The sequence below is a fragment of the Ursus maritimus genome, unplaced genomic scaffold (assembly GCF_017311325.1).
Source record: "Ursus maritimus isolate PB19 unplaced genomic scaffold, ASM1731132v1 scaffold_5, whole genome shotgun sequence".
Taxonomy (NCBI): Eukaryota; Metazoa; Chordata; class Mammalia; order Carnivora; family Ursidae; genus Ursus; species Ursus maritimus.
The window spans coordinates 77268626-77286579 of NW_024426663.1; the positions used below are offsets into that span (position 1 = coordinate 77268626).

General features: G+C 53.6%; 1 protein-coding gene across 1 annotated transcript; it reads right to left on the reverse strand.

The window, feature by feature from the left end:
• Window positions 1-1191: 1191 nt before the first annotated feature.
• Window positions 1192-17089, reverse strand: GRM6 (glutamate metabotropic receptor 6). The gene is made up of 10 exons (XM_040622611.1): window positions 16559-17089; window positions 14046-14262; window positions 13671-13806; window positions 12830-12984; window positions 11381-11521; window positions 11077-11277; window positions 9667-9812; window positions 8946-9569; window positions 6040-6351; window positions 1192-5092 (listed from the first exon to the last, which is right to left on the reverse strand). The coding sequence occupies exons 1-10, from the start codon at window positions 17087-17089 to the stop codon at window positions 4895-4897; spliced, it is 2661 nt and encodes an 886-aa protein (XP_040478545.1). The 3' UTR covers window positions 1192-4894.
• Window positions 17090-17954: the final 865 nt, after the last annotated feature.

Below are 17954 nucleotides of genomic sequence, written 5' to 3' on the forward strand. Positions count from 1 at the left end.
TCTTTAAAAAAAAAAAAACCAAAACCCACAAAAGCAGAAAGCGAAAGCTAAGAGCTAGAGAAACAGAAAGTGAGCGATAGCCATTAATAGTTTCTGCCAATCATGGTACATACGCAGAGCATATGCATGCATCTAAGTACTGCTTTCATGGGACTTAAATACAAAAGATATGTACTCCAGAATGAAACACAAATAATTAGCAAAATAATTGTAGTTTGTGGGATGCGTATTTACACAGATGGGGTAGCACAAAAGAGCCTGTGAGATGCCCAGCTATAGATTGTGTGGTTGCATTGGGCTTCACTAGAATTAATTGACAACAGACAAAGCACAGTTGAGTGAGACAGGGGAAGAGGTTTGGACACACGAGGCAGGAACTGGCAGAGGCTGGTTAAGTGCCATTAAAAAGGTGAGGGTGGAGCCCAGAGTCAGGACTTGCATTAGCAAGATGGGGTTCCACAGGAAGAGGCGGGACCACGGCCCGATCAGCCACTGCAGCGAGCTTGGCTGGTGCTCTAAACACAAGCTGTGGCCAGGTGTCAGGTTTCACGCTCCAAACTTCTAAGCTACAGGTGGTTGCTGTGGATGAATAAATTTTACCAGAGCCTAAATATTGGGAAATTTTCCGATTAGTTTGTTCTTTCCCAATTAATTGTCCTTGCACTGAATAAGAAATTCCAAAACTGGAAGGACTTAAATACAGAAACTTAAAAACTTAACCACATAAGGCTCAACTGCTAATTTATTTCAGCAATATACTTCAACCAAGGTATAGCATTGCTCACACACACCTAATGTTATCATTTCTAGCCATTGTGATGGGGGGAAATGGGGTTATAAATAAAGGGGGGGATATACCAGATTCCCCCTAGTGCATTGCCTCAGGCTCCTCACCAATCTCTCTGGTCCCCCCCCCCCAGAGCCACCTCCCACTCCAGACATTAGTGACTTTGTCCACCCCATAGATCCAGACCCGGCACTCACCTGTGTAAACCCTTCCATGGCTCCCCTGGGCCAACCATGGGAAGCAAAGCCTTCAAGACCCTTCACAGCCAGACCCATGTAGAATTCATATTTTGATGAGGGAAATACAGTACAGCTTTCTCTAGAGAGCAGTTTTGAGGAAGGAATGCTATTTGGGGGTGGGGGGTCTGAGATGGGGTCTTGGGATCAGTCAGCTGAGGGGTTTGTGTAATGAGTGGGGTCTGCATGAGCATTGACTGGTAGGACTGGGAAGGTGGATGTTGAGAAATGGGGTCAATGATGTGGGTATCTGCAGGGATCAAGGTGACTCTAGCTGTCAGTGACTATGGGAGAGGCTAATCATCTTGGCCAAGGTCACTTACTAACGTGGCAGAGCTGGCATTGATCTCAAGAAGTCTTAACCTCGACACTGTATAATTTCTAGATACAAAAGCCAACTGAAGAAGTCTGCAGTGTCAGGGGCAAGACAAAGTCTGTGGCCCCTGGAAATTTCCATGTCTGGCAGATTGGGACGGGAAAAAAAAAATAACTCAGAAGTTGATAGTATGGGTGAGTTCAACATTCAAGAGCCCTGATAGAATAAGCTAATAATATACTTCATCGGACAGATTATATCAGTGAACAGCATGTGGAACCTGACCCGTGTGCCCTTCCTGCTATGTCTGAGTCTGCAAGCAAATATGAGAATGAATTGCAGCCAGATACAGGTGCTGGGAGAGGGCAGGGCCCACAGCAGCGTCCCTGTAAGAGCGGGGAGCTGGTGCCCCAGAATGGTGATTTTGACATTGGTGTGTGGGATGGAGGGGAAAGACACAGGAAGCACAGACTAGTGAGTATCCTGCCACAATAATCCACGAAGGAAGCGATGAGGCTCAGTGTCCAAACCCAGTCCCTTCACTAATCTGCCTCTCCACACCCTCGACTGCCTTTCATCCAAGCCTCCCCTCAGGGTCTCTGCCTTCAGAACTACACCCCATCTTTGTTCCTACCCTTTGCTCCACAGGCTGAAAGGTCATCTCTGAAACTCCCAGCCCCCTATAGCTGTCAGTACTCTGTCCACACGGCAGCAGGCTTCCCTCCTCAAAGCCCAGGAAATTGAAAATATTTACACTTGGGAATTTTTCATATTTAGAAAAAAAGGTATCAACATAATGGAGGATTTCTGAAGAGGTTTGATTCTAGAAAACGACGGTGGAAAGATTCACCTGAAATTGTTCACTTTATTCCAGTTCAGAAGGAGTCTTGCAAATTGGTGACTACATAAAAAAGCAGCAGAAAATGCAAGTCAAACTTCTGGGAAAAGTTACATTTATTCAACAAGAAGTCACTGAGTGAGAGACAATGAAAGTAATGAATTGGGGGGAAATTTCCGAAGACCACAAAATGCAATAGATGTGACAAAGCTATAGCAAATGTAATAGAGGTGTCGAAAAATTCACACTAGTGAAAAGACATAGCATAAAGTTAATATGAGAGACGCCCTCCTTATACGACTCTCCTCACACTGGACACAGATGGCACTCTTACGAAGAGGTGAATAAAAGTTTATATCAAAATGTAATCTTCCCCCGCTTTAGAGAACTCATACTGGAGAGAAACACTGTGATCGTACTGTGAGAAAGCCTCCAATCCAGAGCCCCATTTTCACGGGAACACAGAATTCATACTGGGGAGAAATCCTTCAGGGGCAACAAATGTGAGAAAGCTGACAAGCATAGCCCAGTTCTTATTCAGCATAAAAGAAACCACACAGGCAGAATGCCTTGTAAATTCCACAAATTTGAAAAAAAAAAAAAACACCTTTATTCAGGGGTTCAAATTGATTGAACCTCAGAGAAGGCAAACTATGTATGTAAATAGCATGGGAAGACCTTCAGGAAATTGTCAACCCCACACTGAACACCAAACGATCCTTTGTACACACCGATCATAGAAAAGCCTTCTGGGAGTCCAAACTTTGAGTACATTGGAGAACATGTGCTACGTCTGATAACACGTTAGTAACAGAGTGTTCTCCACTGCACACAAAATGGCGCATGCTGTGGGAATCATTACAAGTGGACTGAATATGAGACGCCCATAAGAAGGAGCCAGGACCTGCTTGTGGCAAAGCGTTCACATCAGAGAGACCGGTATGAACGAATGTGGGGAGTGTGTGAGAGTCTTCAGGAGGAAGACAGGACTCTAAGGTAGAAACCTCACACTGGGGAGAAATCCTCTAAATGTAGAAAAGTTCTACTGAGAAACCATCCAAATTCTAAGTCACGGAGTTCAAAGTGGGGAAAATCACAAATATGTAAAAAAAAAAAAAGTGGGAAAGTTTTCAACTAGAAGTCAACACTTGTTGCACAACAGGGAATTCACCCTGGGAGAAACACCAAGAAAACAACAACAACAACAAAACAAAAACAAAAACAAAAACAAAAAACCATAGGAACACCTTCCTTTGGATATCAGAGCTCACTGACTCTCCGAGAATTCATAGAGGACAAAAATCCTATCAAAGCACTAATGTGGAAAAGCCTTCAGCAAAAAAACACACCTCATCACATTACACATCAGAAAACTCACAAAGGAAAGAAGCCCTACGAAATAATGAATTTTGGAAAGCACCGAGCGATAAATTAAACTTCATAATTCACGCTGTGGAGAAACCATAAGAATGCAAAAAACATGAGGAAGGAGAGTTTGTACACCAAAAATGCTATTCTGAGGAGAAGCCCTATTAACTTAAGGAACACAGAAACACCTGGGCCCAGGGTCAAAATCTATTTACACAACAGAGGAAGAGGAAAGAGTCTGTATGTTGTATGAAGTGTGGTTGACTTTCAGAATCAGTTCCAGACATTAGATACTAGAGAATTCAAACTGATAAATGAAAAGAGTCAATTTAACAAATGTCAATCATACCACAGGGGAATACAATTCCATGACTGAAACCAAGCTTTTGGGGAGGAAAAAAACCCTGAAAAATAAATGTCTATGCATCTGAAGTCCAAGTATCTTCCTCCTCATGCCTCGTGCTTGCCTTTCAAAGGGGACCTCTCAGTAAGTATTGGGAGAGGAAAGTTTTGATATTCGTCCTAAGATGTCTACTTGGAATTAATCGTCACCATGGACACAACTCTCTGTCACTGGCCCCAACCTGAAACTCCTGACCATAATCCCTCACGGGCATCAGAAAAGGGCAACCGCTGCCCTGTTGCTTTATTCTTACACCACTAACACCACACACATGTTTGGGGGTGTGCATGGGAAAGGCAAAAAGCTATAGTCTAAGTGCGACATGCCCCAGGTCCCAGGGTCGAAGGTCCTGAGAAAAAGACCTCAACACAAGTAACCCCATGGGAGTACATCCCAGAACCTCTGCTGGCTCCCACATCCTGTCTCAGGTCCACCCTTGCTCACAGGGCTGTCTCACCCAAGGTTTGATCCTTCAGTGCCAAGCCTGAGTTACTCAGTCCAGAAGACAGAACCCCAGGTCTCTTGTGGAAACCGCCCCTCCCCGAATCCAGCCCTGTATTTCCAGAGTGAGATCTACACATTCTTGCATGCTGCCCAATCCCCAGGTTCTGGTGGCAAGTTGGGTAGAAATGTCACCCACGCTGGGCCAAGCCCGGGGGCTTCATGACGCTCTCTGAACCCAGAGCAGGGAGTGTGTAAGTTCAGTCCCTCCCTAGGATCCTCTCAGTAGCTGTCTCCCACCACGAGTAGAAAGTCTGGTCTGCAGTAAGTACGTATGATGCCAACAGGCACGGAAGAGCAGGGATGAAGTGTGGATCCTGGCGGGCATGGGCTTCGTGGACTCCTGCTTCTGACTGTTCACTGCAGACCTGGGCTTTCACCGTGAAGCAAGAGAAAGAAAAGAACAGAAGAGAGGGAGCAACCATCCCCGCTCCTGCCGCACTCGCTACTTGGGCTCCTCTGTGTCCTCGCTCTTGGGTGGGGCTGCCACTGTCGAGGTCGCCTTGAGGCTCCTCTTGCGCTTCTGCACGTTCTGCTCCGGGTGGAACAGGATGACGTAGGTTTTGGGCACGTAGAGCATGCCGAGGGACACCGACGCGCTCAGGCTCAAGGACACAGTCAGTGTGGTGGTTTGGATGTAGATCTGAGCCATGGAGGAAGGCACTGGGTTGGACTTATCCCTGTTCTCCCCCACCCCCACCCCCACGAGTCTGTGTCCATTGGGTGAATGGAAAGGGCAACCATATAAGCAAAGGCGCTGTGGCATGAAGAAGTGATGGTCATCGTGTGGCTCTGATGTGGGCAGGAAGGAGGATGAATAACACGGGACCGAGTGGACAAGTGACCCAGGGAAGCGAAGGGCTCATTCGCAGCGAGTGACACCTGGGGAAATGGTCCTCATGCCTAAAACAGGCTAGAGCATGTTAATGAATGGATGGATATGTTTTCAAATCTACAAATGAGTGAACACATTGAATAAAAGAGCAAGTGGGCAAACACATGAACGACAAGGGTGAATAAACATGTTCTGCTATACACACAAATAAATGACGGAATAATGAGCAAGTGAATGGACCAACAGATTCATGGATTGATGGGTATAAAGTATATAAAGAAGTAACTGAATAAAATTAAGTTAATGGAGGGGTACCTGGGTGGCTCAGTGGGTTAAGTGTCCAACTCTTGGTTTCAGCTCAGGTCATGATCTCGGGGTCATGGGATTGAGCCTCATGTTGGGTCCCGTGCTCAGCACGGAATCTGCTTGAGATTCTCCCCCACCCTCTTCCTCTGCCCCTCCCCCCACTCACACACACACTCTCTCTCTCCAAGAAAAATAAATCTTTTAAAAAAACCCAAGTTAATGGATGGTTAGAAGCATGGATGAACACACGAATGAACGAAGGGAAATGGGACTGACTGAAGCAGCAAAGGAGACTGACGAATGAGTGAATGGGTTTTTAAGTACATGAATGAATTAACAAACAAGCAATCCTGCATGTGGGTGGCCCAGCTCTTGGGACAATTGAGCCCTTCCACAGACAAGCAGGAAACAAAGGAGGCAGTGGAACCAACGGAGGGACCCCAGATTACCTTTTCAGCCGACTGGGCGGTGCCAAAGAAGATAGGCACAAAAGCCAGCCAGATGATGCAGGTGGTGTACATGGTGAAACCGATGGGCTTGGCTTCGTTGAAGGTCTCGGGCACGCCACGGGCTTTGATGGCATACACCGTGCATGTGACCATGAGCAGGAGGCTGTAGCCCAGGCAGCCGATGAGGGACAGGTCCGACATGTCACACTTGAGCACCCCCCTGGCCTGCTCTGGGTCCACTGTCCGTTGCTCTTCATAGTCGATCACGCTGTGTGGGGGCTGGGCCCCCAGCCACGCCATCACTCCCACCACCTGCGGGAGCCAACACCCGATCAGGGACACACCCAGCCTGGCCACCCACCAATGTCTCTGGCAGGTTAGCGTCGCCTCGAGGCTCTTGGCCTACTGAGTGGGATGTTTAGGCCTGAGATTCCCCCATGGAGAGGGGAGGGCCATCCAGGAGGGGACTGTCCATGCTGGCAATGTCAGGGCTGGCTGGGTAAGGGGCCCTGGATGTCCTCTTCCTGTATTCCAACCATCACCAAGCCCAGCAAGATATAGTGACTGCCTAAACATAGCTTCTCCATGCCAGCTTGGGGAAGGAGCCTGTGCCTGCCCCACCGATTAAGAGCCAGACTCAGCAGAGATTCTCTCTCCTCACAACCCCCAGTGTCGGCGGTACCATCTCCATTCTGTAGACATGAAAATGCTAGCTTGATCCCATCAAGCAACATGGCAAACCTAGTTCCTAGGGACCCCATCCTTCTTCAGATCCAGAGAACTTTTGGACATAATGTAATGAAATCGTGTAGGAATGCAGAGTGAAGCTCAGAATGAGGCACAAAACAGAGAGAAGTAAGGATGTGAGCTGATGCCAGCTGGCCTGGGAGGTTATCAAAATCAAACACAGGGACCCTGGGTGGCTTAGTCGGTTAAGCATCTGACTTAATGCCAGGGTCCTGGGATCGAGTCCTGAATCAGGCTCCTTGTTCAGTGGGGAGTCTGCTTCTCCCTCTGCCTGTAGCTCTCCCTGCTTGTGCTCTCTCTCTCTCTGACAAATAAATAAATAAAATGTTTTTTTTTTTTAAAAGTCAAATGCAAGCACTAACAGGGAGGAGATGGAGTAGCAGTTCCCTCACAGTGACAGGAGACATGACTTTGAGCCAAGGGGAGCTGGGGAGCAGGAAGTAAGATTCCTGCATAAAGGTGGGACCTTGGAGGGGCTGCCCCGTTCATTTATGCAGGTTGTTCACTGCACAAGACTGCCTGGTGTGTGCGTGTGTGTGTGCTGTGGGGGCAGGTAGGGCTGAAATTTAGCTAACACTTGAGTGCCATGCTATGTACCTAGAGTGGGGCCGTGTGATCCTGGAGGAAGGGATGCTTTTTAATAATTTGTGGACCTGGAAGGAGAACCTTTATGTGATTCTTCCAGAGGCAGTAGCTCCACAGACAAGGGACTAATAACACCCCACCCACCGTCCAGGAAAGCAGTTATGGAGGCTCCTCCTAGAACAAGCTTCTAGGTAGGGAAAGAGTTGCCTATGAGAAACTCTTATCCAAGGCCTGAGATACACAGGAATAGCAACCAAAACAGACCCACCAACTTCACAACCCCTGTAACTGATAAGGAACTAGCATCCAATACATGTAAAACAAAAACAAACACAAAACAAAAAACTACAAAATAATAGAAAATGAGCAAAGCATAGGAACAGGCACATTGCAGAAGAGGAAACGTCAAAGGCCAGCTGCACTAGTAATTAAGTAGATGCAATTAAAATAACAAGATGCCATTTCATGTCCACCATATTGATGAATAACCTAGTAAAATGCAGGTGTGCCTCTTTGCAGGGGTCTGGGATTTCTGGAAAGAAGGGTATAATGTGGGGAGTCCATAGACGAGGCCGGAAATACTGACTGTCATCTAAGTATCTCTGTCCTGTGGGACAGGGGCAGGGGCAGCACAGGGATTTCGGGCAGGGAAGCAGGGAGGTAAGAAGTCGGGATGCACTGGGCATTGGTGTTCTGGCCCTCACAGGGACAGCTCGGGCCATGCTATCTGCAGGAAGATGGCAACACCTTTCAGCTGTGGAGAATCGCAGGGTCAGAGGCCTGAAGGTGGGAATGAACGTGGCAGACGCAGAGCTAGGCAGGGGGAAGGGCTTGCCTGGAGTGCAGAGTGTGCCATGTCCAAAACAGGCTGAGCACAGGCCCTCCACGTAGCCCTGAGAACTGGCCTGGCTCTACGATGCCACCATGTCACCCACACATGCCCGTGAGTCGTACCCTTTGCACAGAAAACATCCGGTACTTTCCAGGCCATGAGAATAACTTCCAATGCCATAATGTTACCACCTTAGAGAAACCCCTGAAGGAACTCTTGCTTTTGCTGCACGTAGGTCATGAAATCCTGGCCATTTATGGAGCTGGATGCCCCCCTCCACAGTAAGGTCGCTGGAGCCCCTGCCTCCCATCCAGGTTACCGCAGTGATCGGGCAGCAGGAACTCCCTTTATGGAAACATTCTTTTTCTGGCTTGAGAAAAACTGCTAGATAGCTCTTTGCCTTATTTTTTATATGGGAGCCAAATTGTAGAGGAACCTGTTCCGTGTAGGAAAATAATGTCATTGTGTTTACAGAAATGGAGCTGGATGCTGACGCTCCCCAGCTTACTGACCCAGTTCTCTCGAGATGGAGCAGGATGGAGGCGGGGGAGGGGGGGGGGAGTTCTGCTTATAGCAAAACAGTGGGGCCCTGTCTCCTGCAGCCTTTTTTTTTTTTAACCTAGGAATCAAAATAGAAGAGGGCTCCTCTGATTTTCAGAGGGGAGGACAACCCCCAGCCCAGCCGCGGTCCATCTCCCCCGTCCCCCCGCCCCCAGCGTGGCCCCCGGAGCCCGCGGCCCACCTGCACCGAGGTGAGGCTGAAGGTGATGGCGAGCTGCGAGGTCGGGCTGATGAAGGGCGGGGGCGTGACGGAGCGCTTGCCCTGCTCGAAGATGCGGTAGATGCGGTTGGTCTTGGTGAGCAGGGCCGAGTAGCTGAGCGTGGTGCCCAGGCCGAGGAAGAGGCGGCGGGCGGCGCACACGGCCGCCCCAGGCTCGGCCACCATGAGGAAGGTGATGGCGTAGATGAGGAAGATGCCGGTGAGCAGCACGTAGCTGAGCTCGCGGCCCGAGGCCCGCACGATGGGCGTGTTGTTGTGGCGCACGAAGGTGGCCACCACGGTGGTGGTGGCCATGCTGCCCAGCACGGCCAGCAGCAGCGGCGGCGCGGCCCAGGGCGAGGACCAGGTGAGGCGCACGACGGGCGTGGGCCGGCAGCCCGTGTGGTTGCGCGTGGGCCGCATGTCCCCGGGGCAGGCCTCGCACGTGAACTCGTCCGCCTGGAAGCGGTACCCGTCGCACGGCTCGCAGTGCCAGCAGCAGGGCACGCCCTTCACCATCTTCTTCCGCTCTCCCGGCCCACAGGGGAGGCTGCACTGGGACGCGGGCACCTCGCGGGGCTCCCCCGACCACTGGAGGGCTTCCACCTACGGCACGGGAGACGCGCGGGCCTGGGACCTGCGTCCGGCGGCCGCTGCGCCCCGCGCCCCGCCGCCCGAGCTCAGCGCGTCCGCGCCCACTCACGTCCAGCCTGAGGGTCTCCGCCCACTGGCCCACCGCCTGGTAGCCGCCGCTGCCCGCGCTGCCGTTGGCCGCCTGGTACTGGAAGATGTCGTACCGCCCGGGCGCGTCCCCGTTCTCGTTGAACATCACGGGGGTCCCCGCGCTGCCTGGAGCGAGAGCCCCGCATCCTCAGCGGGCTCTCCAGCCCCTCCCGGAGAGGCACAAGGCCCCGCCAGGGTCAAGGAAGAGCGTAACGCGCACGCGCAGAGACGCCCCGTGTCATCAGGGCAAAAACCTCCCACCCATCAGGACCCGGCACTGTTAGCACCCCGGGAAATAGAAAGTGGAACCCCGATACGTGGCTGGTTGAGGGTGCAAAATGGTGCCGTCACCATGGAAAACAGTGTGGCAGGTCCTCCAAAAACTGAAGGTAGGATTACCCCTGACCCAGCAACCCCACTTCCAGGACTCAGCTCAGGGACTCAAAGGTGAGTCGCCCATGTTCACGGCGGCATCATTCACAACAGCCAAAGGGTGGATGCAACCTAGTGCGTGTTCACTGGGGGCTGAATGGACAAACAAAGCGTTGCCTATTCACGGAAGGTTATTCTTCAGTCTTAAAGAGGAAAAACATTATGACACAAGCCGCAACATGGATGAACGTTGAGGACGTTAAACTGAGGGAAATGAGCCAGTCACAAAAGGACACGTACTGTATGATCCCTCTCGTAGGAGATGTGTAGAGCAGGCAAAATCATAGGGACAGAAAGTAGGATGGAAGTTGCCAGAAGCTGCAGGAGGGGGAATGGGGAGTTGGTGTTTAATGGCGACGGAATTTCAGTCTTGGGAGATAAAGAGAGTTCTGGAGAATGGTTGCACAACAGTGCACACGACCAAACTGTACGCTTACAAATGGTTGCGATGGTAAATATGACGCTACATGTCATATGTATGTCACCATAATTTAATAAGAAAAGAGAAAGAGCTTAGCTGGCCAGGCGAGACGGTGGGTTCAGACTTGTACAAAGATTTGCACCCATCTGAACAATCAGGCTATTTCTTTCAGAGGCTCGTCCTACCTGCTCGTTGAGCTGGTCTGGGGTGATGTTAAGCTGTGCTATTTAACAGCGAGCTCGGTAGAGAGAAGGGGCTCAGTATTTGGTGGGGGAACACTTTCTAATTTTATAAAGGATAGTCAGTGAACAAGAAGTGGATCTCTCCGCACAAACCGTGAGTGTGGCTTGAGTCCATTTGGGCCTTTTCCAGACCTTGGTCTGAGCCTGCCTACGTGCCAGGCCCTCTGCTGGTACCAGGGGACATGATACCATTCTGCCTCCCCCATCCCTTTGATCCTAGTCACCCCAGGTCCGGCAGAGAAATCCATGCCAGGGGCGTCCCTTCCCTGTGGGAGGGGATCTGGCTCCTGCTCACCATTGAAGCGGACGGCTCGAATATACTGCAACAGCATCCGCCCATCGGTGGTCTCCATCGCAGGGCACAGGCCAGTAAGCCCGGGGCAGAGCGCCTGGTGCATGCTGTGGAGGGCGTGGGCAATGGCGTACACGGCGTCGATCACGAACTGCACCTTCCCCTCCTGCTCGTAGGTCGAGTCCCGGCCGATGCGTTCCTCGCCTGTCCTAGGGATGCCCGGAAGAAGTGTGCCCGGCCCCGCTGGTGCCCCGCCCGGCCTCCCGCCTTCTCCCTGACCTCCCGTGCCACCCTGGGCAGCTCTCACCTGTGCATTTGCGGGTGACGTCATCTGACTGGGTACCTGAGCTGGTCAGTTTGCAGTTAAAATTCTCTTCCCAGAACTCAGCAAACCAGATGTTCCGACGGTTGTTCTCCAGGGAGCGGGTCATGAAGTACTGGTCAAATCCTGAGAAGGAGGAGAGAGGACAGCAACCGTCTGAACTATCGACTCCTCTGTGTCCCTTCACCACTTGCTCACTTTGCAGCCAGGACTGGCCACGTGACCAGCTTCTGGCCCATTGATTTCAAAGCCGTCCAGTGGCTTCAGGGTAGAATGTGCATCCTGTTGTAAACTCAGAGCCTCGCCACATCGAAGACTTATGCTGCTCCTTCTTTCCTGGTTAGGATGCTGTGGTGAAGATGTAATGGCTGGAGCTTCAGCAGCCACTTTGTGAATAAGACACCTGAGTCATGAAGGCACAGAACAACCACGGAGAATGGTGGAACAGAAGTGGGGACAGAGCTCAGGACTTTGAGAACATCATTAACTCTCTGTCCAGACCTGAAGTGGCCTACTTTCTGACATCTTATCTGGTGATGAAATGCCTTTATTGCTAAAACAACTCTCATTCTAATTTGTCAAATGCAACCAGGTGCACTCTAAGGGAAGGAAAGAGCGTGAGGGCCGGTGTGTACCTCCAAGAGGCGGGGAGTCCCTGAAAGTCAGGGTTCTCAGTCTTTTTTTTTTTAAAGGATTTTATTTATTTATTTGACAGAGATAGAGACAGCCAGTGAGAGAGGGAACACAAGCAGGGGGAGTGGGAGAGGAAGAAGCAGGCTCACAGCGGAGGAGCCCGATGTGGGGCTCGATCCCATAACGCCGGGATCATGCCCTGAGCTGAAGGCAGACGCTTAACCGCTGTGCCACCCAGGCGCTCCAGGGTTCTCAGTCTTTACAAGGTTCTGTGTTTCATAAAATAGCCCTGAAGTACCTCGTCAAGGCAACTTCAGTTCAGACTTTGGGAAAACGATCAATCCTGTTGTAAAGTGAACCTCTCTGCTGGATTCTTCCAGATATTCACAGGTAGGACGGTGGAGGAAGGGAGGGGAGGCAGGTTTCGTGATTTGATCAACAGGACAGTATGTCCCCACCCTCGGTTTTGCTCCCTCTCCCCCAAACCTCAAATTAGTGTGTCTTGCAGAACCAGGAACATGAGGAAGACAGGCATTGAATTAAAATAAAAACAAAAACAGAAAAGGCACAACTAATTTTTGACCCTGTACAGTGGGGTGGGCTTTTCCTCCTTTCCCAACTCAAACATTGCTTGCAGGGATGTATTCACAGAATTTCAGAATCCTAGAATTTGGGAGGAAGGGACATGGAGCAGGATACAATTTTACAGATAGGGAGAACGAGCGCCCCCAAGAGGGGATCGTGGGGAAGGACGAGCAGCGGCCTGGGACATGGTGGGGGTGGGGACCTCCCTGCACTCACCATCTATGGAAGCTCTTTTGGGCAAGATGGTGATGGCCCCCACGGCCACGTCCTCCAGGTTCAGGATGGGGGAGGTCTTGGCTCCCCAGCTGTCTGAGCCAACCCATAAGAAGTGACCTGTCAGGTTGGCCTGGCGTGCGGCCTCCAGGACCCTCCTGGTGGGAATAGGGCAAGGGGTGAGTGAGGGCCTGAGAGCCTCCTCCAACTTACCTCTGGCCACTTCCTGCTCATCTCTCTCCTTCCATCCCATTCCAAACCACTCATCAGACCCTCATTTATCAGGAAAAGTGGGGCAAAGGGAGTTTTGGGCACTTGCCCCGGGCTTCTGGGGGTTCCAGCCAGGCTCGGGCCCTAGGCCTGCCCTCTTGTCTCTTGTTCTGTGCACTGCAGCCCACCTCACTTGCCTGGAGGAAGGGCCTTCCTTTTGCAGAGGCTCCTGCTGGCTCGGAGCCACACAGGCCTCAAGCCAGGGGCCACGGCCACCTGCGGATACCCCCGAACTGCCGCTGGGGCTCCTTCCCTGACAGCTTATTTTCGGCACTTAGATCTGCCCACAGGTCTCTCCCCCACTGTGAATGGTAAGAACAGACAGGGATTCCTTCGTGTTCCCCTTGGCTTGTCCTGGAGCACCTCCATCCTGACGGGGCCTGGTGCGTTTCCGGGGGCACCAGACAGATGACAGCAGGAAAAGCGTGTAAGGGCAGGAGGGCGAGGGGGGTCAAGAAGAGGGAGGAGGAGGAAGGGAGGATGTGTATGGCTGGGGAATGTGTAAGAAGAGGGCGCAGGGCCTTCAAGGAGAGCCTCTGATAACCACGGTGATTGAATGTGCCCGCCGTCCCACCTGATGTCGTCCTCGTTGGCAAAGATGATGATGCCCCGGGCGTTGGGCGTCTCCATGAGCCTCTTGATCAGCTTGTTGAATTCTCCCGGCTTTGGTTCCCTGGGAATCTTGATGGACTGAGCAATGCAGACGCCCCCTGGGTGTCAGGGATGCCAGAGTCACCTCTTTTTCAACCCAGCCGCCCACCCACCGGGGCCACCACCGTGCATGACTGGGGCAGGGCCGAGTGCTCCAAAGGAAAGGGACGCCTGCCCACAGGGGCACCATCCAGGCTCTCCACCATGGACCTGGCGCCCCATCTCAGGGTCCTGTCTGATGGCCCCTGGCTCCCCCTCTGTAGGCTCCTTGATGCCTTGGACCCTGCTCCCAGCTCACCAGCCTCCCGGGAGATCTGCACAAAGGCCTCAACCCCGCTCTCGCCATAGTTGCCCTCAGAGGCCAGCGTGGACACGTAGTTCCATCCCAGTGCCCTCACGATGTCCACCATGGCCTGGGCCTGGTAGGAGTCTGGCGGCACCACTCGGGAGAAGAAGTCGTAGCGCGTGGAGTCGCTGAGCTCAGGGGCTGTGGAGGCGTAGCTGATCTGGGGTATCTGGAATGGGGAAGGACAACTGGGCTATGGATGGACGGTCAGTGACCCCAGGGGGAGGTAGGGCAGCGGGGATCCAGGACACAGGTTGCGGCACAGAAGTCTGGGATTAGGGCGCCAGGCATCAACGTGGGAGAGCCACATAGAGAGGCCCAAGGGTGTGGGGAGCATTCTGTATTTGAGATGTCTGAGTGTGTCCAGGCAAAGGGGAAGTGGAGGCTCAAGTCCAGCCTGCAGCCAATCCAGCTGCTGGGCACAGGCTGCATCAGCAAGGGGAATGGGACTCCTTGTCAGCCCCAGGAGACAACATATTTTCCTAATTCACACCAAGGGACAAGTCTGCGTAGGGGAGCGGCAGCCCCAGGCAGGGTCAGAGCGGGCAGGGGAGCTGGGAAGACATTATTTGATTCAAAGCTCTTTCTGGCCTAATGGAGGGGCCTGCATGGAAATGGGTTCATCTGTGTCCATTAGAGTGACTGACAGCTGGGATTACGGGCTGAGCTGATCCTGGAGAATGGCCGACAGGAAGGGCAAGTGTGAAAGGAGAGTGGAGAGGGGTAGCAGAAGGCTGAGAAAGAAGGGAAAAGGGAGGCTGGCAGAGAAGAGGGGTGAGATGGGACCTGGTGTGAAGGGCAGAAGAGAAGGAAGGTTCTGGAAGGAGTGGGCTGAGCTGGTCTAGGGGAGACAGGGATGTCTGAAGCAAGGCAGAAAGAAAGTGTGGAGTGTGGAGACATGATGGGAAGAGCAAGAGGGAGAGGGGAGAGAGAAAGAGAGACGGGGAGAGACAGAAAAACAAGAAGAACCACGAAGGAGGAGGGAAGGTCAGAGAAAGGCCCGGCACAGGTAATGGACGCTATAGCTACTCCGGGTGGTCTAGACGCTGAAGTCTGATCTTCAGAACCGCCTTCCTGTGCAGTTCGAACCTCCTCCGAGAAGTTCATCTAAAACGCCTGCGATCACAGTGATGCATGAATTCGGAAACCCTCAACTCTGCTCCTAGACCAGGAACTGCAAAACGGGCCCCAGGGAACCAAATCTGGCCCCTGGTTGCCTTTCATGCACCAATGTCTTCATTTCTGTCATTTTTGAATTGGCAGTCAGTGTCTAAAATGTGGGAGTGGGGCGTGACCTCAGTCTTGGGTGGAGCTGGCAGCAGTGGGCCCTGGACTCGCGGGGTCCTGCTTCACTCACCTACACCCCAGACCTGGCCCCTGAAGGCCCTTGAGGTTGAGATCTCTGCACTCAGCCTAGAGGGGCAGACACAGGAAAAGGGACAGAAACCAGAGCTCGAGGCAGGGGACAGAAGTACAAATGCAGACAGACATGGGCAGGTGGATGAGATGAGGACTCCCCCCCCGCCCCCGCAAACACACATAAGCTCTCCCTGTCCCAACTAGAAGGTGTGTTTGTATGACAAGCTGCTATCCAGTGGGAACAGGGGTGGGGGGAATTACATGGATGCAGATGATGGAGGGGGGCCCAGAAAAAACCCCTAGCCAGCATGGTAGAAACAGACGCCCTGCCTAGAAGAATCAGAGAAACTCTCAAACAGAAGTCCCCTTCCCTAGCCAGATGGAAGCAAAGCCGTCCTCTCTCCACAGAAAGACTGAAGGACAGAAACGCCTCCTCCCCCTACCGAACCCCAGTGGAACCCCAGTGAATGACTACTATGGAAAACCCCCCAACTCTAATGCAAAGGCCCCTAATCCCTGATTCCTATGCCATCCCCCAGTCACTGCTCCCCAGGGTGCAAGGAGGGGGCTGCCCTTCATTTGAGATGATTCCCTAAAGATGAGGGAACTAACCCCAGCAGTCAGGGGTATGTCCTAGGTGCCCCATGGGAAGGAGGGCCCGGGTTCCAGGAAAAACTTGCACCTCATTACCCAGAGCTCTCCCCGGGGCCCGGGGCAAGACCACCCCACGGTGCCGTGTGTGCCCCAAACAAGGACACCCAAGCAAGCGCCCAAGTACAGGCTAAACTAGAGGCTGCCCTGTTCTAGTCAATCAGGCCCCGGGCGGGCGCAGGCTGCAGCCTCGTCTGGGAGGGGGCCCCCTTGACCTTCCAGAAGGTAGGGTTCCTTAATTCTCACAGAGGGCTGTGTGTGCAGACGGCCGCTCTGGCAGCGCACCAGGGAGGACAAGGAAGGGTGGACCGGTTGGGTTGATCTGGCTCGGGCTTGCATCTGGCCCACGGGATGGGGTTTCTTTGAAGCAGCCGCTGATCTTGGTGGATTTGAGGATTTCTGCCAGGAGACCGGAGGGCGAGGACCGGACGAGGACGGGGAGAGAGTGCCCTCACCGCAAACAGGCGCAGCACGTTGGCGACCATGATGGAGACGGAGCTGGCCGAGGCGCCGACGACAGCCACGACGCGCTCGGGGGGCGCGGTGCGCAGCGGGGGGACGCCCCCGGGGCAGCGCACGGCCCCCTCGTCGCCGTCGCCGCGGCGGCGGATCAGCGCCTGCACGAAGCTCAGCGCCTGCTCCAGCGCGTACGTGTCCCGCGAGCAGGTGTCGAGCAGCCGCGCGCCCAGGCGCACGCCGGGCAGCAGATCCGGGTCGGCGTTCACGCGGTCCAGCGCGTACAGCATGGCCTCCAGCCGGTGCACGCCCTGCTCCTTCTTCAGCTGCCCGCACGCCCGGCCCGCCGCGCCCCGCGCGTGCACCGGGAACAGGCCGCCCAGCGTGAGGCCGCCCGCCAGGCGCACGGAGCCCGCCGCGCCCGCCGCGCCCGCCTGCGCCAGCACCAGCACCAGGACCAGCACTAGCACTAGCAGCGGCGGCAGCAGCGCCGGGAGCCGCGGCTCTCGGGGGCTCCGGGGCCAGGCCATCCGCTGTCCCGCTGCGGGAGGAAGACAGGGCCGGGAGGGGAACAGAACGCGGGGACGCTCTGAGCACCTGGCAGAGGCAGAACCCCGGGTCGCGCGGGGAAGGGGAAGGAGCCCCGGATCCTGGGGAGAGGGGGAGGCGCGCAATAAATGTTGGCTGAGCCGGCTGGGGAAGAGATGGGTTTTCAATTCGCCCTGCCCTCCCAGGCCTCCAGCGGGCTCTCACACCCTCTCAGTCTTATCACTCGGGTCTCCGGCCCGACCACTGTCTCCACCGCGCCAGCCTGCCTCTCCCCGACAGCCCTGGGCCCCTCCTCCTCAGCGCACAACCAAACGCACTCCCTAGCCACACTCACCTGCGCCAGCCGCTGTCGGTCAGCTCACGGATGTGACAGATGTGCAGGGCCCAGAGAGGATTTAGGGATTCTGGGGAAGGGATGAGAGGCCGCCCTGAGGGTAGAGACCCCTCCTGAACATGGAGCGTGCCCAGAACTGGCTCTCCTATAACTCCTTTCCCTCCCTCTTAGGAGAGGAGGGAGCCCTACTTCCTGGGGCTGTTTCTTTCCTCTCTGGCAGTGTATCTGACCCCAACTCTCTCTGGCTGTCTCTGACACCCACACTGTCCTTCTCTGTCTCTCTGTTTGTTTCTCTATCTCTGCCCCCTGCCCATCTCTGTCTCTCTTCTCTGTCTCTGTCAATTTCTCTTTCTCTCTCTGTCCCTCTCTTCCTCTCTCTCCTAGCCACCAGGACCTTGGTTCCAGCTGCCCAAGGTACTCCCCAACTTTGTCCTTGCAAAACCCTGCCGTACCCACCCCCCCCCAGAATGGAGGGAGAAAGGAGGTCAGGCTGAATGAGCCCAGTACACCTG

Coding starts and splice junctions, on each gene's coding strand:
- GRM6 (XM_040622611.1), bottom strand. CDS start 17,089: ATGGCCTGGCCCCGGAGCCCCCGAGAGCCGCGGCTCCCGGCGCTGCTG. Junction 11,522..12,829: donor CAAAAGAGCTTCCATAGATG/GTGAGTGCAGGG, acceptor CCTCCTTCTCAG/GATTTGACCAGTACTTCATG. Junction 9,813..11,076: donor TCGAGCCGTCCGCTTCAATG/GTGAGCAGGAGC, acceptor CTCTCGCTCCAG/GCAGCGCGGGGACCCCCGTG.